We start from the raw sequence: 25,529 nt of genomic DNA, 5'->3' as shown, positions 1-25,529 counted from the left end.
TTTTACAGATAATAAATCCAACGTGAATACAATAAATCCAGCATCCTTAACTAGCATTGAAAAAGTAAATCCACTCTTCTCTAATTAAACATCTCTCCCTAATTTCTGAATTACTCTTGTACCCTATGCTTCAGAGGGGAGGGGCAGGTAGCCTACAGACACATACGCGCACACACCCACTGGCTAAGATTTCCAGCGAGCAGGCAGATGCTAGAATATGTTTCTGAGTGAGAGCTTTGCATAGGCTTTTTGTTGCAATGGAACAAAAAATGACCAGAATGTAAAAGAAAGTTATTAACCTGTTCCCATCCTTTTAAAATAACAGTTCTGTTCCGGAAGAGTATAGATCACTTTAGTTTTCAGTTCAGATTCTGTTCCGTTCCTCAAATAATTATGTTCTCCAGTTTTATGTTCTTCTCGCTGAACCGATTCCAAGCCCTTAGATGATTGTGTGTGTGTGTGTGTGTGTGTTGTGTGTGCATTTTAGGGATGTGAGAAATGTAAAAAATGTCTCAACTTAAACAATTTTTTATTCTCTCTAAAAAAAAGCATAAAATGACATGATTCACAATTCAGATATGGTCCCACATATGTTTTTAAGGTCTCTATTGAGGGCCTCTCCTCCGTGTTCTCAGTTCTCAATACATGTGACTACATGTCCCACTCCTCATCAATGTGATGGTTCGTTGCAGTGATGTATGACAACATGTTCATAGATGTCCAACAACCGTTGTTAACGCCACATACGGTGTTGGAGAGCTCTTGCTTTGTACTTGCAGAGCAATCAACCATTGTACAATTTCTCCATCAGGGCCGTCACGGTTTTTTGACATGCCATCTTGTAGTCTGGTTCTAGATATGCCATTAGGTAATTGAGGCATACATCCTCTACCATTGACAATGGCTGCATATCAACTGCAATCAGTAATCAGCGCTGTGATTTTCTCACTCCGTCCCTCATCACACTGCTGCCAGCAACTGGTTGGGCCTCAAGGTGCCTCCCTTTCAGCGTTGCACCTGTACTGTCACTGTAGCTCACTTCCACCTCTCAAAGTTTGCATTTCACCACCTTCTCATTTAACTTAAAGTATCGCCATACAGGACGTCGCTACTGTCGCTTCCCTGTCTCACTCTGCCATTTTACCAACTGTTAACGACGATAATTTGAAAGATGCATATGGCCTCCTACTTACCGCATTGTTGCGTTAGTTCTTTTTTTATTTTTTTGTCTTGATGATGATGATGATGGATGATCGGGAGCAGTTGGTCGTTTTGTGATACCTGCACTGTGATTTTAATTGAAAAAAACGTTTTCAGCTAGGGATTTTTTCTAAATGTTAACGATCCCAAATGAATTTAAACGTCACAGCCCTAGTGTGTGTTCATGCATGCGTTTTGTATGTGTGTTAATACTTGGCTGGCTCCGCTCAGTGTGCAGGAGGAGCTTGCAGAAATCCCATACATGTGGGTGCATGAAGAGCTTTTGGACAGAAACACACACATGAACACAACCCTTGGTTGCTGTTAAATATAATGTATTTCTCAATAGCTCTGAACAGATTACATTTGATTGGTTGGTTGATTGGGTAAGGACAGGTACACTAGGGAGGTGTTGGCTGTGTAGTACCTGATCTGGCGGTCGGCACTCTCTACACAGATGTGCTGGGCGGGGACCTGCTTCCATCGCTCCGCCTCCTTCACCATAGCCTCCGCATCCATCAGGCCAAAGCCATACAGGTGGCTGACTGCAAGACACGCCCACCGTCAGTCAATCCACACAGCCAATCATAAATTGTTCAAAACCACACATCACTTCAATACATTTCACAGAACCATATACATTTCTAGTGTCTGTAAGAAGGATCCGCCCCGATAAGCACAAATGTGTTGCCTTAGTCTGAATAGTTTTTAAGAATTCCCTGATCTAAACATCCTATCCCACCAAAAAAATAAAATCCAGACAGTTTACAAAAATGTATAACAACCTGAAATGTTTTCATGAGATAAGTATCCACTGCTTTTTTTATGACAGAGCTTGAGTAATTTGGCCCAGAGGAATGGATAAATACTTCAGGCAAATATCATAGCCTTGATTCAGGATTCTAGAGAATTAAGTATCTACACAGAGGAGTAGATACTTAGTAGATTTTTCCCCCACCAAATTTGAAAGCAAAAAATGTTTTAAGTAATAATTGTGCAAGGGCGTGGATACCTTCTCCGCCAATTTTTATTCATGCCTTAGAACAGTGGTCACTAACCTTGTCTGAGTCAAGATCACTTTGAGTCAAAATGCAAGCCAAGATCAACCGCTCAGAAATAAATAAATACACACACACAATATATTTTTTACATAACTTTAAAAACGTAAGCCTGTGCAACATTAACCAATTAAAAACAGTTCTGTAGCAATGAGGTTTCGGATTGGCCAGCAGAAGTCCTATAGGTGCACTTGATTTGCTCTTTGGGCCTGCCGGGTAGGTAGAGTTCTACCTTCAGACACATGAAATGCTTCAAAATGGGAACACTTTGCCTTCCCGGTTCTAGGGCTGCTGAATGAAGTGCACCTACCACCAACAGCGCAAATCAAATAAAAACATAGGAACGCAAGGCTTTATCATTGTTTTTTTTACAGAAATGTTTGGTGATCGACTAGGAATGGCTTCACGATCGACCGGTTGGTGACCACCGCCTTAGAACAACCAATCAAAACTGCCTTCCAACCAAAGCAGTATCACAGCAAAACATCAGTAAATTAACCCAATCCACACAGCCAATCAAATATTATTTCCCCATCCCTCGCTCTTTAAACCTCCGCTCTCCATTTCCTCTGGATGAACTCCCCACCTCCTCCCTTTTCTCTCTCACTCGTTTTCCCAATCCTCTTTGAAACAGCCGCTTGGAGAAACTCCAGGACTTCAGTCTCAATCTCACACACTCACATTCCACAAACACACACACTTATGAAACGAAGTACTCCGCATGGAATCCCTGACAGGGAGTTGGCAGGCGCTGGGATGGTTTATGGTGAGTGACTGGGCTAAGAGTAAAGTGAAGGGTATGAAAGAGAGAGCGGAAAATGGGGTGAGTAGCTGAGGAAGGAGAGGAGGCGAGCAGTGTTAAGCACCGTTGTATCCAGCAGCGTTGGTCTTCCAGTCAGGGGCGTTGAGGTGGCCGGCTCGAGACGTCTTGACAATGATGTGCTGAACATCCCTCCACGACAACAGAGGACTGGGGGAGAAATCACAAAACACCACAGAAACATACAGGTAACCAACAATATGCACAGACTTAACACTGTTTGTGTGTGGGTGTGTGTGTAGGGTGTGTGTGTAATGTACATATGGTGCATGGGTGTTTGCGTGTAACAGAAAGAGAGCGGGAGAGTTAGGTATAGCAGATACAGTATGCCCATCCACCTCCCTCCCAGCTCCAATCTCACGTGATAACCATTACAAGATGGCATCCATGTGTCCTTTGATGTAAAAACGGTGCTTATATATATTTTTTTAAGTAGGTCACCAAGTTTCCTGGGAATCCCTTCATATGCTGTCCAGATGCTCCATTATTTTCTCCCGCTCTCATCTCTCCCTCATCCGCTGAGCACAGCATTTCGGAACATTCCGAGGCCGCAGATTTTCCTAGAAAAATACTACTCCGCAAGGATATAGAGTGGGGTCTGAAATGATTGACACCCTTGATAAAGATGAGCAAAAATGACCGTATAGAATAAATCATTCAAATACTACGGTATATTGTAAGTTTAAAATGTTTGGGAAATTATATTATACTAATACATTTGCTCAGAGAAAGATATTTTGTTTAACAAGTAACACAAAAAAATTATCTCAAAAAAGGTAGGGGTCAAAATTATTGACACCCCCTTCCAATACCAATCAGGCCATGATTGGGAGTCCCATAGGGCGGCGCACAATTGGCCCAGCGTCATCCGGGTTTGGCCGGTGTAGGCCGTCATTGTAAATAAGAATTTGTTCTTAACTGACTTGACTAGTTAAATAAAGGTTACATTTTAAAACCGCAGGTTTTCAATGGGTTTCAAGTCCGGAGACTGAGACGGCCATTTCAAAATGTTGATTTTGTGGCCAATTAACCATTTCTTTGTGGATTTTGATGTATGTCTAGGGTTACTGCAGACCTCATCCTCCACATACAACACCCGTTCTGCCAGTCACATTCTGTTAAAGGTCCCGAAAGCACAGACATCGCTGGGTCACTCCTCTTTTCAGTTCGAGGCAGCTAACGACTGAAATGAGCTGCAACAAACACTCAAACTGGACAATTTTATCTCAATCTCTTCATTCAAAGACTCAATCATGGGCACTTTTACTGACAGTTGTGGCTGCTTTGCGTGATGCATTGTTGTCTCTAACTTCTTGCCCTTTGTGCTGTTTTCTGTGCCCAATTATGTTTGTACCATGTTGTGTTTCTACCATGTTGTTGTCATGTTGGGTTGCTGCCCTGCTATGTTGTCTTAGGGCTGACTTTATGTAGTGTTGTCTCTCATATAATATATATATATATTTTTTTATCCCAGCCCCTGTCCCCACATGGCAGAAAATAAGAATTTGTTCTTAACTGACTTGCCTAGTTAAATAAGAAGAATAATTAAGTTATGGTCTTGCTGGAAGATCCAGTTGCAGCCAAGTCTCAGCCTCCAGGCAGAGGCAACCAGGTTTTTGGATAAAAATGTCCTGGTACTGAGTAAAGTTCATGAGGCCGTTGACCTTAACTGACCCAGGACCAGTGGAAACAAAATAGCCCCATAACATCAAAGATCCACCACCCTATTTTACAGTAGGTATGGGATTATTTTCTGTATAGGAATTGTCATTTTGATGCCAAACCCACCACTGGTGTAAGAGGCCGAAGAGCTCTATTTTTCATGTCATCTGACCAAAACACCAGTTCCAATGCAAGTGCCAACGCTGTGTCGGCAACTCCAGACATTTACAGTTGTTGGGTGACATGAACATCTGCCAATAAGGTGTCAATTTCAGTCCCCACTCTATATACACTCCCCTCCATATGTATTTTGACAGTAAAGCTAACATTTTAAATGTGGCTCTATACTCCAGCATTTTGGATTTCAGATCAATGTTTCATATGTGGCAACAACAGTACAGAATGTATTGAGGATATTTTCATACATATCCGTTTTACCGTTTAGAAATGAAAGCAATTTATGCATCTAGTCCCCCCCTCTCCTGAGTAGATAAATGTTTCTGAACACTTCTAAATTAATCCTTGCCATGATTGATAAAAATCATGAATGAATCATGAATAATGGTGAGATGTCATTCAGAGGCTACATCAAAACATCATTACCAATAATAGGGGAGGTTAGCATTATTTTTTTTGGGGGGGGGGGGTTAAAGATCTTTGCGCCTCTAACCTTCTAACTCATCATTACTCACAACTAATTCCTAATTATACATAATCATGGTAGCACCCACATGAATGTAGCAGTGTTCAGAAATATATACTCTTACTTACAATAAAAGTAACTCCAACATGGTGCAAGACATTATTCACCATTCAGTTTCCTATTGGCCAAAAAGATCATCCAAAATACAAAACAAACCGCAAATGCATCCAACAAGTTTGTACCGTCACAAGCTTTTTGTGCAAGGAATATGGGACCAAATACTAAACTACTTAATACACTAAGTGAATTTGTCCAAATACTGACTTCTTCAAATGGCCAGACTAGACACAAAGTGCTTTCATTTCTAAAACGGTAAAACAGATATGTATGAAAATACCCTCAAATAAAAAGTCACATTGTGTACTGCCTCCTAAAGGAATTTATCATGGAATAGAGAAAACCTTCACGGCTAACCAATGCCATCAACCTCTTGAACACTAGTGGGAGAGTATGTTTAAGTGTTTCACTTCCCAGGAGTCATCCGCTCTCCTGCTCGCTGTCCAACACTCACTCGGTTCACTACGTTTTCCAAAAAACTAATTGAGGTGAAAACCAGAAGCTGTCAGCATGGGCGCCAGTCATGGCATATCAATTCCATAAGGAGTTGAGAAGAGACTAGAAACAGACTGGCACTCACAGGTTAAGAAGCTATGTCTTCTGAAGGGAAAAGCAAGGGTGTCCCAACTCCAATTTACCATCCATGAAAACTCAGATTTATTGACAATTAAAACCAACCAATGTTCACTACTCCATCCATAATTCACATTCTATAAATGTTTCATTGTCATTAATGTTGTGCAATAACTAGGCCATCTAAAATCATTTGAACTCTGCCGGATAGCGCACACACACACACACACACACACACACACACACACACACACACACACACACACACACACACACACACACACACACACACACACACACACACACACACACACACACACCTCGTTTGGTCACCACAGATCAAACCCTGCTGATGTCGGAGAGTCTCCTCTCATGTTCTGACTGAAGTGTAATTATGGTATAAACATACGGGTGTAATATGAGGCAGAGGGGGAAGATAAGCTGGCTTTCAAATGACAGAGCAGACCTGCTCTCAGCCCCTCTCGAAAATATGTTTATCAAAGTCGGCCAGCTCTCTTTCCTATACCAGATAACCGCGGATACCATCAGCAGCGCTCAAAGAGTTGTGGCCAATCTGATCCGCTTGACGAGTGTGTGTGCGGAGCAGTTGGTGTGTGTGGGTGAGTGAGAGAGCGAGAGGGTGCAGCAGAGAAAGAAAGAGTGAAAAAAAACAGGAGAGAATTGTGATAAGCAATGGGATTGATTGACTGACTGGCTGGGTGAACTGAACTAACTGCAGTGCACAGGTAGTGTCGTGTGAATCCCTGAGTTAAGGTTAATGAGCTTACTTAGCCTCCAGGGCCAGCGCGATGATCCCAGCTGCCATAGGAGCAGACGCTGAGGTCCCCGTGTGGCTGTCTGTGCAGCGCTGCCGCAGATCTGTGGTGATCTACAGCGGGAGGAGGATGGAAAGAGAGGGGAGGGAGGGTTAAGTCCTGTGGATCAGGGGGAGATTGAGGCACACCTGAGACTGCACACATTCCAGCTTTGATACGCTGCCATGCTAGAGATGACACACATGCACTACCCTGCTGTTCCCGAAGGTACCCAGGAAATCATTTCCCAGCCAAAGAGGACCACAGGGAGTGGAAAGGAGGGACGTATTTCTTTGCAGGTGCCTCCTGAGTGGCGCAGCGATCTAAGACACTGCTTCGCAGTGTAGCGGCGTCACTACAGCCTGGGGTTTCATTACCGGCCGTGACCGGGAGTCCCATAGGGCGGCGCACAATTGGCCCAGCGTCGTACAGGTTATGGGAGGGTTTGGCCGGGGGGGGGGGGGGGCTTTACTTGGCTCGTCGCACTCTAGCAACTCCTTGTGGCAGGCCAGGCGCCTGCAGGCTGACTTCGGTCGTCAGTTGAACAGTGTTTCCTCCGACAAATTGGTGCAGCTGGCTTCTGGGTTAAGTGGGCGGGTGTTAAGAAGAGCGATTTGGCAAAACAGTGTATGACACGACTCTACTTTGGCCTCTCCCGAGCCCGTTCGGGAGTTGCAGCGATGAGACAAGATCGTAATCACGAAACTGGGGAGAAAAAGGAGGTAATTATTATAATTTGTTTAAAAATATAATAGTAATAAAATAAAACAAATAAAAATTGCAGGTGCAAAAAAAAACATCTGTTCCCATTGCATGGACTTAGTATATCAAGGGCGGGAGAGAGCTTAGCGTTTTGCGCCAAATTCAGTCAGTCACAATAAAAGCCATCAAAGGGATCCCTTGCTGACTGACCGGCCGGTCACTTCAGAGCTGGAAGACCATCTATAGACGCTAACATATCCCTGTTGTTGGACTGAAGACACCAAAGGGCTTAGAATGGGGAAACCAGCTTGTATCTGGGTCACAGTGAGGGAGGAAGGCCTGATTGAGAAAGCTGGGTCCTGCTGGTAGAGGATCTGGGGCTGTATTCATTAAGCGTCTCAGAGTAGGAGTGCTGATCTAGGATCGATTAGCCTTTTAGATCATAATAAATAAGATATATATGCACAGGGGGGACCTGATCCTATGCGTTTACAAATACGGGTGAGTCTGGAGGGCAGCGTTGGCCTGGCTGGTTCTTAGTGACTGCTCTCCTTCTCTCGCTCCCTCTTTCTCTGCTTGGTCTCTAGAACCTCTATTGGGAATGTGGCAAAACACTGCCAGACAAGCTGGGACAACAGTCACTGTCTGTCTGACTGTCTGCCCCAATGCACCCTGGGCCAGCGGTGGAGAGTAGGAGGGGGTTAGCCCAGGACACACAGCTTGACCCCGACACACTGACCTCATTCACCCAGCCTTGGGTTCAAAAGCCATGGGCTTTAAAAACAACCAAAGCTTGTTTGTCCACACAGGAATCGGTTACGTGTTCGTAAAAATACCTGCCCTCGCCAACACGGACTGCGCACGGACTGCCTGCGATAAATCTCTCTCTCCTGAGCTGTTTTTACTGTTTCTTTGTGCTCCTCTCCGCCTCCCGCCTCTGTACACCGCTCTGGCAGAGCTGCCGCCAGGTGGACCGGTCGGAAACGGCATCCTCCAGGTCTGTGGGTTTGAGGCGGCAGGGTAGCCTAGTGGTTAGAGCGTTGGACTAGTAACCGAAAGGTTGCAAATTCGGAATCCCCGAGCTGACAAGGAACAAATCTGTCATTCTGCCCCTGAACAAGGTAGTTAACCCACTGTTCCTAGGCCGTCATTGACAATAAGAATTTGTTCTTAACTGACTTGCCTAGTTAAATAAAAGTTTTTTTAAATGGTGCACTTCTTCAGCTGGTCCTTGTAGCGCTGCATCTGCCCCCCTACAGACCGCCGGCCAAGATGTAGCCGGCCGTACAGAATCTTCCGCGAACAAGCGCTCACAAGAAATTCTAATGACATGCCCAAGCCAGCAGTCGGTGTTTGGGTGACCATGGCCTCCATACTTTTGCAGTTGGTAAGAGCAAGGTGATTCCCAGGATTCACTGCAGGCATCTTACGTGGAATCGCTCGAGCTGCTTGCTGTGGCGACTAAGTGACTCAGACTTCACAGCGGTAAAGAAGTGTGGTGATGCAGACGGCTTGATAGACGGCGACTTGTGTGGATGGGGAGATCCCTGTTTTAGAAGACCCTGCGTCTGAGTTTCCCGAAGGCAGCTGATGCTTAATCCTGTTTAGAATTGAGGTCGATGCTGCAGTCCTCCGTGAGGATGCTGCCCAGGTATTTGAATGACGGGACTATTGCCAGTGATTTGTGTTCAATGGTGAAGACAGGCATGGTGGGTGGAGGGCTAGCTCCATTGGCAGACCACCTCGGTCTTGGTGGTGTTGATACAATCCCATCCTGCTATAGACCCTCATAGCCGTTACAAAGACAGACTGAAGGTCTCCGGAGTGTGGGCCACAAGAGCTCACACACACACCCCTCAACTATTAGACAGTCGTAGTTCGCTCTTCCCTCTGCTGCTGTATGTTGTGGTAAGAATGGAGGAACAGCCATACACAAGCGCACACACACAGTCTCTCTCTCTCTCTCTCTCTCTCTCTCAGAGACAGACTTACTATCTTGCGGTCGTAGTTCTCTCCGCTACTGTAGGTGGTGGTGAGGGTGGAGGAGCACTCCTCCAGGTACCAGGGCTTGCGTCCGCTCTCGGCGGTGCTGGAGATGGAGATCGTGTAGATGCTGTTGGTGTAGCCGTCACAGGAGCAGTGGTCCCGGCTCCGCCCGCCGTTCCCTGACGCCCACACAAAGATGGAGCCACGCCCCTTCCTTCCCTGGCAGGAAATCAAATCATTGTCAATTAGATCAGAGGCGGGACTTCCTGCCCGTGGGAACAAACGTTCTTCCACCACCTGGTGCCGAAATGGTAATAGCAGGTGCACGCAGCAGTGGCAGGGGAATGAGCACATTAATTACATTAGCCCAAATTACTTAATGGAGCGGGACTATCACACAGCTTCAGTAAACAGAGATATTTACATAGAAATGCAATTACTTGAGCGGGCATCCCCAATCAAATGAAGTCAATGATGCCAAAATGCCATAATTCTATTTATATGGGGTTTTATTGGTGACTCTACTTGGCAGAGAAACTGGAGGGTGCCTACTGCTCTGTGAGCTCTGACTGTCACTCTCACTCAAACACACACAGACAGACACGCATGCATGCATGTACACACACATCCACACACAGAGGGGATAAAAGGTGGAGGGAAGCACTTCAAAAGGCCTCTGTCAGCCAGTGATAAGAGATAGAAGCCCCTCTGAGTGAGGAGAGAATCAAACGCTGAGAGAAAACTGGGACCAGCTTTGAAGGGAGAGGGAGGGGAAAAAAAAGAGGGAGAGAGCGAGAAAGAGAGAAGCTGTGCGAGAAAGGAGGGGAGAGATACAGAGGGAGTGTGACAAACAGAGAGAGACAAAGAGAGCGAGAGAGTGAAAGAGCAGGTAGGGAGATGATGACTTATTGAAGCAAGAGGGAGGAAATTAGCTCAAGATACCTAAGAGAGCATTGGGGCTGGCGGACCTGCACCCTCTAACCTAACAGCAGCAACACACACCTCTCCCGAACAGGTCAGTAATATTTCACAAACATACGCGGGCTAACACATTTTCTCCTCCCTTCCAACTGGTTACACAGTCTCCCCGCTCACTAGCCTGTCACATCCCCTTTCCGTAGGCCAACCTGCCACGGTGCTGCCACACACACCTCCAACCATCTGTCATAATAATCCAATGGACTCTGTAGCTTCCATGCACAACAAAGACATACACTGAGAACACAAATCATTAAGAACACCTGCTCTTTCCATGACATAAACTGACCAGGTGAGTGCTATGATCTCTTTACATTTATTACATTTTAACAGACGCTCTTATCCAGACCTACATACAGGATCAATTAGGGTTTAGTGCCTTGCTCAAGGGCACATCAACAGATTTTTCACAGTCGGCTCTGGGATTCAAACCAGCGACCTTTCAGTTATCGGCCCAACACTCTTAACCGCTAGGCTACCTGCCACCCTTATTGATGTCACTTGTTAAATCCACTTCAATCAGTGTAGATGAAAGGGAGGAGACAGAGTAAAGAATTATTTTCGAGACAATTGAAACATGGATTGTGTATGTGTACCATTCAGAGGGTGACTGGGCTAGATAAAAAAAAATGTAAGTGCCTTTGAGCGGGGTCTGGTAGTAGGTGCCAGGCACACCGGTTTGAGTGTCAAGAACCGCTGGGTTTTTCACGCTCAACAGTTTTCCCGTGTGTATCAAGAATGGTCCCCCACCCAAAGGATATCCAGCCAACTTGACAACTATGGGAAGCACTATGGGAAGCCCCGACGAATTGAAGCTGTTCTGAGGGCAAAGGGGAGTTCCTAATGTTTTGAATACTCAGTGTACGTAACCCACCACCAAAATCTAACCATTGTTTTACTTTCTCTATAATCAAAATGTAAGCAGCATGTCTGACTCAGCAAGGAGAGGGCACTCTGACATCATCACAAGCGACCTTGTGAAGTCAACTCCCCTCCACTTAACCCCTAGACTAAGCTCTTCCTTTGAGCCACCTCCACAAAACGCTCATGAATATGGATACAGCACATGAATATGCTAATCAGACCAAGCTCTTTAATCGAAATGTCTAGAAGTGCCCCCGAGGCATTGATTACACTGGCCGCCCAGTTACTGCCTGCGTTTGTCCAAGTCAATGTGTATTCTTCGCCCCAGTCTTCTTCTGAGAGCGAATTGGTGTTTTGATCGTGGGTATAAGTGTGTATACTTAATGTGCATGTCTACTGTGTGTGTGTGTGTGTGTGTGTGAGAGAGATGCACCATGCGGATGCCGTTCTCGAAGGCCTGCCTTGCCAGGGAGGCGGGGCCGTCCACCGTCTTGCCGTCGTCATCAGGACCCCAGCTTGCACTGTAGATGTCAATGTGCTGCGGCTGCAGACTCAGAGACTTGGCCTCCACCATGTCTGTCACATCACCGTCCAGCATCCGCACCCCTGACACACACACACACACACACACAGTGAAAAAACAGTACATTTGGCACACACAGTTTACATCACACACTCAAGCACAGTTGCATAGAGTAAACCCAACACTCACCCCCTATCCGTGCGTTGTAGGCAATTCCCACAGTGCAATGGGAGTTGTTAGCAGATGCAGCAACTTCCCCAGCACAGCGTGTTCCATGCCTGGAGAGAGAGCAGGTACACTTTACATTACGCACATAAACACATTTCCACACTCCCACAAGCGCACATTTATAAAACTCACACAAATATGTAAACAGATACACTGAAGAACGCACAAACAGTCAGGATAGCATCGGACACCCTGCACGTTCCGGTAAAGACGCATGGCGGAGAACTAAGTGGAGTTCGACTTAGTTCAACCTACGGCCTGGAGGAACAGGCCTACTCATGGCCAGTAGCAGGGGCTGAGTCTTGTTCAGAAGGGCATGCAATGGAAAACGTTTTATAGCTTTTTCGTTTTCCTCAGTTTGGTGCGTAACGAACATGGCCCTGCTGTCAGAGGCAGCAGCAGCTGCACTGGGTTACATACAGCCCTCAAATATGTTCACAATGTGAAAGAGACAAATGTTTTGCATGTCCCCGAGCCCTCAACAAACAAGGGTAACATTCCGCCACAGACTGTAGCGACAATCGGCCAGGGTCAGTGACCAGAGCAAACAAACAAGAGTGACTTTTAGGAGGACGAAGAGGCAAAGTCTCTCGCTCGGCACGACCAGCCCTCATGCCGAGAACATCTGGACCAAGCGGCCCAGAGTCGCCACTGATTGCCGTCATGGCAACCCCAGCATCTAACCCGTGGCAGGCAGACGCGCACACCCTCGCTAGCTTATGGTTTCCACTGTACTGTATTCCATCACCTGGCTAGAACCTCCCTCCACAACACAGCTCTTCCCCTATAGCGGACAAATAGTAGGGAACATCCAAATCCTTTAGGTCCGTTTGGCGTCACACAGCTCCATGTTCTGCCTGTTGCCTGCGTCTCCTCTGCGTACGCGTGTGGAGTGTGGTGTGTGTGCTCGTGCTGTCTGCTCTCAGCCCATCTCTGTTCCATGCCTGCTCCGCATCACTCTGAACCACCCCATCTGTAGGATGACTAAAGTTCAATGTCAATAACACACTGACTGGATCAAGGTGATTCCTTGGTTCACCCCACAGAAGTGGACTTCTACATTATAGCAGAGATTCTATCACATGGAAATGTTCAAATTCAGCAGCGGATACGTTCCTCACACAGGAAATAAGCGGAAAGAACAGCTTGTTCTCCTCTGGAAAAAAACACACACACACACACACACACACACACACACACACAAAGGTAACACGACACACAGCGGATGCAAGTTTAGTGTCCGTTTACTTTGAACATCTGTGAAACTGCTGGTTTAAAAGAAAGGGACGGTAGAGTGGACTGTAACCAATCCATTCTGGTCTCTTTGGTTGGTCTGGATCAGAAGTGGCGAGTCCTCATTCTTCAAATCAGTACCGTGTCATAAAATAAAGCTGGGGCAAATTGGAACTCCTACCACCACACTCGCGCGCTCCTACCACCACACTCGCGCGCTCCTACCACCACACTCGCGCGCTCCTACCACCACACTCGCGCGCTCCTACCACCACACTCGCGCGCTCCTACCACCACACTCGCGCGCTCCTACCACCACACTCGCGCGCTCCTACCACCACACTCGCAGACGTATCAGATAGGGACGTCTGGAGAGCATCAGCAGTTAGTGGGGAGCCTTCATAAAACCTCTCCCCTCTATGTTCCCCTCTATGTTCGTATGATATCGGAGACTGGACAAGTTGGGACAGTGCAAAGATACAGAATCTGTCTGAAAAGCGTGTAGTGTGTAAGCTTTAGGTAGCAGGAACACACTAATGGCTGTGTTCCAGTATCCCCTCTAGCAGCATACTGCCTAGAATAGAGCAATGAGTTGGGCCATGCATTCTAAGCGGTATGCTAGTATGGACATTGGAACGTACCCATTATTGTGACAGACTTCTCAACAAACCCCAGTCAGAGGGGGACAGAGAGAGAGAGAGGGAGTGAGGCATTGCAGACCCTGGTCTGTCTAGAAAGCAGTGGGCTATTAAACCTCCTGTCTCTTTAAGAAAACAATCTACAACAGAGCACTGAGGGTTTGCCAAGGCATTTTGGCTAGAGCGTCCAAAAACACTCTGACAGCCAAACTGGCGCAGGACACAGGGCTCCCAGGCAGAGGAGAGTTCCACACACACACACACACTACTACAGAACTATACAGATAGCGAGCGCAAACACACACAGCGGAGAGCGATGCTGTGACCCGGTATCTTACTTGTTCTCATTGCTGGCATCATAACGGGGCATGGGGTCCATGTCATTCCCGTTGACATCATAACTGGCCTGGTTGTCCTGGAAACAGAGGAAATACCTTCACCATCATGGTGTTCTTATGGCCGAGGGCGGAGCAGCAGAAATCGGCCAATGGCATGAATATGCAACACACACCTACCCCATTGCAAAACCCACACATACCCCATTCCAAAACCCACACACACATTCCAAAACCCACACACACATACATACCCCATTCCAAAACCCACCCACATACCCCATTCCAAAACCCACCCACATACCCCATTCCAAAACCCACCCACACACACACATACATACCCCATTCCAAAACCCACCCACATACCTCATTCCAAAACCCACCCACATACCCCATTCCAAAACCCACCCACACACCCCATTCCAAAACCCACCCACACACACACATACATACCCCATTCCAAAACCCACCCACATACCCCATTCCAAAACCCACCCACATACCCCATTCCAAAACCCACCCACACACACACATACATACCCCATTCCAAAACCCACCCACATACCTCATTCCAAAACCCACCCACATACCCCATTCCAAAACCCACCCACACACCCCATTCCAAAACCCACACACACACACACACACATACCCCATTCCAAAACCCACCCCCACACACACACATACCCCATTCCAAAACCGACCCACACACACATACCCCATTCCAAAACCCACCCCCACACACACACACACACACATACCCCATTCCAAAACCCACCCACACACACACACACACATACCCCATTCCAAAACCCACCCACACACACACACACACATACCCCATTCCAAAACCCACCCACACACACACACACCCCATTCCAAAACCCACCCACACACATACCCCATTCCAAAACCCACCCACCCACACACACACACACATACCCCATTCCAAAACCCACCCACACACCCCATTCCAAAACCCACCCACACACCCCATTCCAAAACCCACCCACACACCCCATTCCAAAACCCACCCACACACCCCATTCCAAAACCCACCCACACACCCCATTCCAAAACTCACCCACACACCCCATTCCAAAACCCCCACACATACCCCATTCCAAAACCTCCATTCCAAAACCCCCACACACACACATACCCCATTCCAAAACCCACAACCCCATTCCAAAACCCACCACCACATACCAAAACCCACAACCACACATACCCCATTCCAAAACCCACAACCACACATACCCCATTCCAAAACCCACAACCACACATACCCCATTCCAAAACCCACAAATACCCCATTCCAAAACCCACAAATACCCCATTCCAAAACCCACAAATACCCCATTCCAAAACCCACAACCACACATACCCCATTCCAAAACCCACAAATACCCCATTCCAAAACCCACAACCACACATACCCCATTCCAAAACCCACACATACCCCATTCCAAAACCCACACATACCCCATTCCAAAACCCACAACCACACATACCCCATTCCAAAACCCACAACCACACATACCCCATTCCAAAACCCACAACCACACATACCCCATTCCAAAACCCACAACCACACATACCCCATTCCAAAACCCACAACCACACATACCCCATTCCAAAACCCACAACCACACATACCCCATTCCAAAACCCACAACCACACATACCCCAATCCAAAACCCACACATACACTGAGTGTACAAAACATTAGGAACACCTTCACTATAAGGTGTCGAAAGCATTCCACAATGATGCTGGCCCGTGTTGACGCCAATGCTTCCCACAGGCTGGATGTCCTTTGGGTGATGGACCATTCTTGAAATACACTGGAAAATGTTGAGCGTGAAAACGCCAGCTGCGTTGCAGTTAACACGCCTTCTGAATGGCACACACACAATCCATGACTCAATTGTCTCAAGGCTTAAAAATCATGTTTTAACATGTCTCCTCCCTTTGATCTACACGGATTTGGATTTAACTTCTTGACGCTAGGGGTCAGATTTATTATTATAATTATTTTTTTTAAATAACGTTCCCAAGGTAAACTGACTATTTCTCAGGTCCAGATCGTAGAATATGCATATAATTTACAGATTAGGATAGAAAACACTCCAAAGTTTCCAAAACTGTCAAAATATTGTCTGTGAGTATAACAAAACTGATTCTGCAGGCGAAAACCTGAGGAAATATAACCCGGAAGTGATTACAAAAAAAAAAATGTATCTGTGTTTCCTGGCCCGTCTTTCTTCCATTTAAAGGGGTATCAACCAGATTCCTTTTCCAATGGCTTCCTCAGGCTGTGACCAGGCTTTAGACATAGTTTCAGGCTTTTATTTTGAAAAATTAGCGAGATATTTCAAAACTAATCAGGTGTCCTCTGATTAGTTCCTGCGCGCGCTTTTTCTCGCTTATTGAATAGGTTACGGTCAAAATATTATCGATTATGTTTGTTAAAAACAACCTGAGGATTGATTATAAAAAACATTTGACATGTTTCTACGACCATTACGGATACTTTTTGGAATTTTCGTCGAACGGAATGAGGCTTTGGTTTTCTGAACATAACGCGCAACCCAAATGGCATTTTTTTGTTATAAAAGTAATATTTATCGAACAAAAAGAACATTTGTTGTATAACTGGGAGTCTCATGAGTGCAAACATCTGAAGATTATCAAAGGTAAGCGATTCATTTTATTGCTTTTCTGACCATGCTAATTTGGGGCTAGCTGTTGTAGCATTGATTGATACACTCACAAAAGCTTGGATTGCTTTCGCTGCAAAGCATATTTTCAAAATCTGACACGATAGGTGGATTAACAACAAGCTAAGCTGTGTTTTGGTATATTTTACTTGTGATTGCATGATTATAAATATTGTTAGTAATATTTTACGCCCTGCAATTCAGCAGTTGTTTAGGAAAATGATCCCGCTAAAGGGATCCGTAGCGCAGAGAAGTTAACAGGTGAAATTGATAACGGATCATAGCTGTCACCTGGAATCACCTGGTCTATGTCAGGGAAAGAGCAGGCGTTCCTAATGTTCTGCACACTCAGTGTACATGCACCCACAAACATACAGTACACACTCACGTAGTTCTGAATGATGTCGGGGTGGTTCCTCTCTATGCCGTCATCCAGGATGGTGACCACCACGTCTTTCCCCGTGTAGCCCCTCTTCCACGCACCCACTATGTTCATGTCTGACTGGCAGTTATGGATGTCATCGTTACAGTGCTGGAACACACACACACACACACACACACACACACACACGTCACTGAAACAAAACTAGCAACCCACTTATGTGGTCGTTATAATCCTGGAACAAAGAGCCACATCTGTGTTGTGGCAACAGTGTGTCTCCGTGCTGTTGTGCTGCTTGTTGCTACTTGGCTATCTGTCAAACATTTCATTTTTTACTTTTAATACATTTACCAGCTTCTTAGTTTTTTCCTCGCTCTACTTTTTTCATTAAACTTTTTCACCCCGGATGCTTTATCTGGACATGGTTCTTCTACAGGACCTCCACCAGCCAAAAAAGCTAAGTAGTAACATTAACATAATGCCATCTAATTGCAGTTGCTGTACTCATAATATACAGGAGAACGATCCCCTTATGGTGAGGATAGCCGTGTTGCAAGCACAGCTTTAGATGCAATCGTTAGGCAAGGGCAATTTCAGTGTAGGAAAGGATGAAACAGCGTCTGTGCCACCAGTAAGTACAGATAGTAGTATAAATCCCCTCGCACAGTCCCCGCAGCCAGACAACTTTCTCAAGGCTTCTGGAAAGAAATGCTGTCGGTATGCTCAACCGGTATCGCTCATTCAGCCGACAGAAACTTTCAACAGGTTCTCCCCATTAAGCAACGAGTCGGAGTCAGAAGCCGATCCTTCTCAGGCCTCTCCTCCACCCGTTACGGGGTCTGAGCTGCCAAAGCATTCCACCATTAGCTATGACAAATTTAAAACCCTAGTCATTGGCGACTCCATTACCCACAATATTAGACTTAAAAAGAATCATCCCGCGACGTAAAGGCTAATATGAATATGGTGCTGGCTAAGGCTAAAACTGGCGAGTGTAGAGAGTATAGAGATATTGTTATTCACGTCAGCACCAACGATGTTAGGATGAAACAGTCAGAGGTCACCAAGTGCAACATAGCTTCAGCGTGTAAATTAGCTAGAAAGATGTGTCGGCATCGAGTAATTGTCTTTGGCTTCCTCCCAGTTAGGGGGAGTGATGAGCTCTACAGCAGAGTCTCACAACTGGCCTGCTGAGGAGTGATGGACTCCATCCTAGCTGAAGGGGTGCTCTCATCTTATCTATGAACATAGACAAGGCTCTAACTCCTCTAGCTCCACAATGAGATAGGGTGCAGTCTGCCAGGTTAGTGGAGTCTGCCACTAGCACAGTCAGTGGTCAGCTCAGCTATCCCCATTGAGACAGTGTCTGTGCCTCAATCTACGTTGAGAAAAACAAAACATGGCAGTGTTCGCTTTAGCAATCTCCCTGGAATAAAGACCTCCTCCATTCCTGTCATTATTGAAAGAGATTGTGATATCTCACATCTCAAAATAGGGCTACTTAATGTTAGATCCCTCACTTCCAAGGCAGTCATAGTCAATGAACTAATCACTGATCATAATCTTGATGTGATTGGCCTGACTGAAACATGGCTCAAGCGTGATGAATTTACTGTGTTAAATGAAGTCTCTCCTCCTGGTTACACTAGTGACCATATCCCCGGCAAATCCGGCAAAGGCGAAGGTGTTGCTAACATTTACGACAGCAAATTTCAACTTACACAAAACAAATTACTGCGTTTTTGTCTTTTGAGCTTCTAGTCATGAAATCTATGCAGCCAACTCAATCACTTTTTATAGATACTGTTTACAGGCCTCCTGGGCCATATACAGCGTTCCTCAATGAGTTCCCTGAATTCCTATCGGACCTTGTAGTCATACCAGATAAGGTCACCAAAAATTAGAAAATTTGCATTCGCATTGAAAAGTCCACAGACCCCGTCAAAGGCTTTCGGAGCAATCATCGACTCAGTGGGGTTTGTCCAACATGTCTCCGGACCTACTCATTGCCATAGTCATACCCTGGATCAAAAGCTGTGCTATACAATTCTCGGACAACCCAAAGATTCCCTTCCAAACCCAAAGATTCCCTTTCAGACTCCCTCCACCTACCCAAGGACGTTGGGGTACACAAATCGGTTAACCACCTAACTGAGGATCTAAATTTAACCTTGCGTAATACCCTAGACGCAGTCGCACCCCTAAAAACATTTGTCACAAGAAAGTTTCTCCCTGGTACACAGAGAATACCCAAGCAAGCTTCCAGAAACTTGGAACGGAAATGACGCTCCACCAAACTGGAAGTCTTCCAACTAGCTTGGAAAGACAGGACCGTGCAATATCGAAGAGCCCTCACTGCTGCTCGATCATCCTATTCTTCCAACCTAATTGAGGAGAATAAGAACAATACAACATTTCATTTTGATACTGTCCACAGCTAACTAAAAAGCAGCATTCAACAAGAGAGGATGGCATTCACTTCAGCAGTAATACATTCATGAACTTCTTCAATGAAAAGATCATGATCGTTAGAAAGCAAATTACAGACTCCTCTTTGAATCTGCGTATTTCTCCAAAGCTCAGTTGAGTCTGCACAGAACTGCCAGGACCTAGAATCAATGGAGACACTCAAGTTATTTAATCCGATATCTCTTGACACATTCATGAAAACAGTCATGGCCTCTAAACTCTCAAGCTGCATACTGGACCCTATTCCAACTAAAGTACTGAAGGAGCTACTTCCTGTGCTTGGCACTCCTATGTTGAACATAATAAATGGCTCCCTATCCACCGGATGTGTACCAAACTCACTAAAAATGGCAGTAATAAAGCCTCTCTTGAAAAAGCCCCACCGTGACACAATTTTTCCCCCTTCCTACATTGATTCTCCCATTCCTCTTTAAAAAATGAAAAAGCTGTTGCGCAGCAACTCACTGCCTTCCTGAAGACAAACAATGTATACGAAACGCTTCAGTCTGGTTTTAGACCCCATCATAGCACAGACTGCACTCGTGAAGGTGGTATATGACCTTTTAATGGCGTCAGACCAAGGCTCTGCATCTGTCCTCGTGCTCCTAGACCTTACTGACACCATCGATCACCATATTATTTTGAGATTAGAAACCCTAATTGGACTACACGGACAAGTTCTTGCCTGGTTTAGATCTTATCTGTCAGAAAGATATCAGTTCGTCTCTGTGGATGTTTTGTCCTCTGACAAATCAATTGTAAGTTTTGGCGTTCCTCTAGGTTCTGTTTTAGGACCACCATTGTTTTCACTATATATTCTACCTCTTGGTGATGTCATTCGGAAACATAATGTCAACTTTCACTGCTATGCGGACGATACACAGCTGTACATTTCGATGAAACATGGTGAAGCCCCAAAATTGCCCTCCCTGGAAGCCTGTGTTTTAGACATAAGGAAGTGGATGGCGGCAAATGTTTTACTTTTAAACACGGACAAAACAAAGATGCTAGTTCTAGGTCCTAAGAAACAAAGAGATCTGCTGTTAAATCTGACAATTAATCTTGATGGTTGTACAGTCGTCACAAATAAAACTGAAGGACCTCGGTGTTACTCTGGACCCTGATCTCTCTTTTGACAAACTCAATAATATATCAAGGACAGCATTTTCCCCCATCTTCGTAACATTGCAAAAATCAGCAACCTTTTGTCCAAAAATGATGCATTTAAGCTAATCCATGCTTTTGTCACTTCTAGATTAGACTACTGCAATGGTCTACTCTCCGGCTACCCAGATAAAGCACTAAATAAACTTCAGTTAGTGCTAAACACGGATGCTAGAATCCTGACTAGAACCAAACCATTTGATCATATTACTCCAGTGCTAGCCTCCCTACACTGGCTTCCTGTTAAGGCTAGGGCTGATTTCAAGGTTTTCCTGCTTACCTACAAAGCACTACATGGGCTTGCTCCTACCCATCACTCCGATTTGGTCCTGCCATATATACCTACACATACGCTATGGTCACAAGACGCAGGCCTCCTTATTGTCCCTAGAATTTCTACGCAAACAGCTGGAGACAGGGCTTTCTCCTATAGAGCTCTATTTATGGAATGGTGTGCCTATCCATGTGAGAGATAAATGTCGAGACCGAGTGTAAGTCTTTACTGAAGACTTGTCTCTTCAGTAGGTCCTATGATTGAGTGTAGCCTGGCCCAGGGGTGCGAATGTGAACTGCAAGGCACGGGAGTGACGAACTGTCCATGCTGTCTCTGCCTGGCCGGCTCCCCTCTCTCTATTGGGATTCTCTGCCTCTGACCCTATTGCGGGGGCTGAGTCACTGACTTAATAGTGCTCTTCCATGCCGTGCCTAGGAGGGGTGCATCACTTGAGTGGGTTGAGTCACAGACGTGATCTTCCTGTCCAGTTTTGCGATTTCTCGGGCTCGTGCGGTGGAGATCTACACAGCCTCGTCTCAGGGTAGTAAGTTGATGATATTCCTCTAGTGCTGTAGGGGCTGTGCTTTGGCAGTGGGTTTCCTGCCTGGTTGGTCCTGTCTGGGGTTATCGTCGGACGGGCCACAGTGTCCCCCGACCCACCCCTCTCAGCCTCCGGTATCTGTGCTGCAATAGTCTATCTGCCGGGGGGTTAGGGTCAGTCTGTCTTATCTGGTGTCCTGTGTGAATTTAAGTATGCTCCCTCTAATTCTCTCTCTCCCTCCACTCCCAGAGGACCTGAGCCCTAGGATCATGCCTCAAAACTACCTGGCCTGATGACTCCTGGCTGTCCCCAGTCCAACTAGTTGTGCTGCTGCTCCAGTTTCAACTGTTTTGCCTGCGGCTATGTAACCCTGACCTGTTCACCGGACGTGCTACCTTGTCCCGGACCTGCGGTTTTCGACTCTACCGCACCTGCTGTCTCGACTTCTGAATGCTCGGCTATGAAAAGCCAACTGACATTTACTCCTGAGGTACTGACCTGTTGCATTCTCTACAACCACTGATTATTATTTGACCCTGCTGGTCATCTATGAACGTTTTAACATCTTGAAGAACAATCTGGCTTTAAATGGCCGTGTACTCTTATAATCTCCACCCGGCACAGCCAGAAGAGGACTGGCCACACCTCAGAGCCTGGTTCCCCTCTAGGTTTCTGCATTGCTTGCTGTTTAGGGTTTTAGGCTGAGTTTCTGTATAGCACTTTGTGACACCTGCTGATGTTAAAAGGTCTTTATAAATACATTTCATTGGTTGATTGATTCCATAGACATAGGCCCTGTTCGAATCCTTTGAAAATGCAACTTTCCCTCCTCCATTCTTTGAAGTAATCATTGATCTGACATTTTTTGGACTGGTGAAAGCTATGAACTTTAATTCTTGCTTTAACCTGTCCAATCATGCTAGATAAGTTATTAGTCCAAGGAGGAGAGGAAGGAAAGGAAGCATTTTAACCATTTTTAAATAGGTCCAGAGATGGATGGAGAAAGTCAGTTGTAGACTAATGTCCAGGTGAACAAACGTCAACAGACGTGAACATGGACAAAGACTAGTAAATCTCATACATAAACAGGAAACACTCATGACTGATTATAACCGATTATGAAACTGGACAGATAAGTGGAAGCGCAAAAGTCAAAGTATTGGCATTATCTTTGCCAAGTTAACCATTGACAGAACCCAGAAGAAGAGAAAAAGACCGGAGCGCTTACCAACTGCACAAAATAGTAATGATTTGTTTGTGACTAGCAGCCACAAGTGAGTGAAGTATTCTTTCTGTGTAGAGCTGCATAGCTTGTGCAGTCTAGACGGAGTCATCTCACACTGCTGTATGCATTTAAATCCTCTCTGTGTCATTAGAAAAGGTGTGAAAAGATGTCTAGACATTAGCCGCGCTACACCCTTAGCCGCGCTAAGCCCAAGATTCACTCTCACACACACCCTGTAGACCCTCCATTAAGTGGGTCAGGGTGGTGGTGAGTCCGGTGACCCTTGACCCTGAGTCCTGGGCTTTGGCCTGATCTGCATACTCACGATGTACCACATACTGCTCCACTTGGCGTCGTTGAAGAAGATGGACTGGGCGGGGCTAGTCTGGGCGGGGCTGGAGAGAGGGTGAGGGGCCGCCTTGTAATCCCTCTTGATCCGCCTCTTCACCACCTGCTGCTGAATCCACTCCACCTAAAGCAGAGGGCATACCATTGGACAGTGAGTAAAAACAATATCAAACAACAAATCGCTGAACAGGAATACGAAGGCATCACGGGCAAGCATGTTTTGGGTGGACAATGGGAGATGGAGGAATGTGTGTGGAGAAATATATTAACAAAGGTAAACACTGGCAGACAGACAAGTGTGCACATATGCATATGCATGTGCGCGCGCACACACACATCTAATCTCTCAAACCTAATGGATTTATTTCACAGAATTCCTTGGCTCATCTCAGAAATTTGGGAGCATTGGGTAGGGTTTTTTTCGATTTCAAAATCAGGATGATGGACAAGGAAATCTCACACCTGGCCAGATTAGAGCCCTATACTTGATATGTAGCTACATAAATGACTGCTGTATCTCACTTTTGCACAAGGGTAGTGAAGTAGACAATCATATCAGAGGGAAATTCTGTCAGTCTCTCCAGAGAGCGGAGGAGAGAAAAGAGAGCGGAGGGGGAAAACTAAATAAAAATGGAGAAAAGAGAGCGATGGGGTAGACCAAGAAAAACACAGGCAGAAAGATAGAGGGGGGTGGGACACCTAGGATGTAGTTGTGAAGTCTAAAATGGAAAGAAACAAAAAATACAAAATGTAACAGTGATGGCGGGCGATCAGACTGGTGCGAAGACAAGACAGCAGGCACAAGTCTCTGCTCATTTTACTCTGTCATTAACATCAGGTTCAAAGTAACCGTTTACACACCTCACTAAGCTCAGAACAGCAGAGCCATCAGCATGTGTGTGCGTGTCTGTCTCTCTATCTGCCTGCCTACACCATGTCTATGTCCGTGTGTTCGTGCATGACGAGTGGTAAGCCTTACGCAACAGTCCTCAGACAGTCACCTGGACAGGAGGTCGAACCCCAGCAGTCAGTCATCCATTAGCTCCCACCACTGACTTGAGAGTGAACTAAGAGGGAGAGGAACCGGATCTGAACTCTCCCTCTTCCTTCAGATGGTGAACTGGACTGGGGGCTTTTGAAATACAACAGCTTCTGCTTTGCCCCTTCTTAAGGGTTTGCAGGTGGCTCTCACTCTATTGCAGTCTCTGCCTCTCTCACTGACTGGGTCAGTAACCAAGGGCAACCAGGATCCAAAAGGGCCAGCCGTACAGCAGGAGCGCCAGTTGAAGTCAGACGTTTGTCATGCATACTTCCTTCGTTTCTCGCTTCCTTGAAGGGATCACTGATCTGACAAGAACGTATAAGTAGAAGTGATGGGGTCCTTGCCTATCCAAATCTGTTATAAATCAGTGATTACTTTGAGGAAGTCTTGTATGGCTCAGGTGGTAGAGCATGGCGCGTGCCAGGGTTGTGGGTTCGAAAATGCATCCACTCACTACTGTAAGTCGCTTTGGATAAGAGCGTCTGCTAAATAACAGATATTATATATTTTTTTAAATAGGGTAAAAGGTCCCCAGGGTGAGGTCACACCCAAGCACCTCTTCTCCAAGCCACGGAGACCTGTGTGCCAACAGGTAGACCGCACAACGCACACACACACAAGGCGTGCCTGCTACACCCATCGGACTCTCACACAAACACACAGAGATGACTGGCATTATACAACTAAGCATAACAATGTGATTAGTTAAATAACCGACTACACAGACTGAGTCCAGAGCACCCATGATAGAGTCCTGCCCAAAACGAGACTGGCATCAGAATGATAGGACACTGATCCCTGAACAGACAGACTCCCAGCTCAGACTGCAGGGCCAGCTGACATCATTTACACATCTCCTTCCTGTCAACCCCTCACACAGAAGAGAAAGCAGAGGAAGAAGACAGGCAAAGAGAACACTGCGCTCTCTCTCTCCCCCCTCCGTGACGCCTGTCAATGCCAAACTGCCTCCTGCCCCGAGGGGAGTA

At 46.0% G+C, this 25,529-nt stretch overlaps 1 protein-coding gene across 2 annotated transcripts in view; it reads right to left on the bottom strand.

Moving 5' to 3' along the window:
• LOC139545684 (proprotein convertase subtilisin/kexin type 5-like) overlaps positions 1-25,529 on the bottom strand; it is a 40,697-nt gene that overhangs the window by 10,624 nt on the left and 4,544 nt on the right. The window contains exons 3-12 of one of the 2 annotated variants that reach the window (XM_071353704.1): positions 23,479-23,625; positions 17,487-17,630; positions 14,379-14,455; positions 12,131-12,219; positions 11,852-12,024; positions 9,583-9,795; positions 6,862-6,962; positions 3,125-3,228; positions 1,628-1,745; positions 1,194-1,286 (exon numbers count right to left, since the gene is read on the bottom strand). In XM_071353704.1, the coding sequence (XP_071209805.1) occupies positions 1,194-1,286; positions 1,628-1,745; positions 3,125-3,228; positions 6,862-6,962; positions 9,583-9,795; positions 11,852-12,024; positions 12,131-12,219; positions 14,379-14,455; positions 17,487-17,630; positions 23,479-23,625 (1,259 nt within the window). The remainder of the gene's footprint in view (positions 1-1,193; positions 1,287-1,627; positions 1,746-3,124; positions 3,229-6,861; positions 6,963-9,582; positions 9,796-11,851; positions 12,025-12,130; positions 12,220-14,378; positions 14,456-17,486; positions 17,631-23,478; positions 23,626-25,529) is intronic. The other variant, XM_071353705.1, reaches the window with a different exon arrangement.

The sequence above is a fragment of the Salvelinus alpinus genome, chromosome 19 (genome assembly GCF_045679555.1).
Source record: "Salvelinus alpinus chromosome 19, SLU_Salpinus.1, whole genome shotgun sequence".
NCBI lineage: Eukaryota > Metazoa > Chordata > Actinopteri > Salmoniformes > Salmonidae > Salvelinus > Salvelinus alpinus.
Note: the sequence above shows the minus strand (reverse complement) of the source record. Positions and strands in the feature narration are given on the sequence as shown.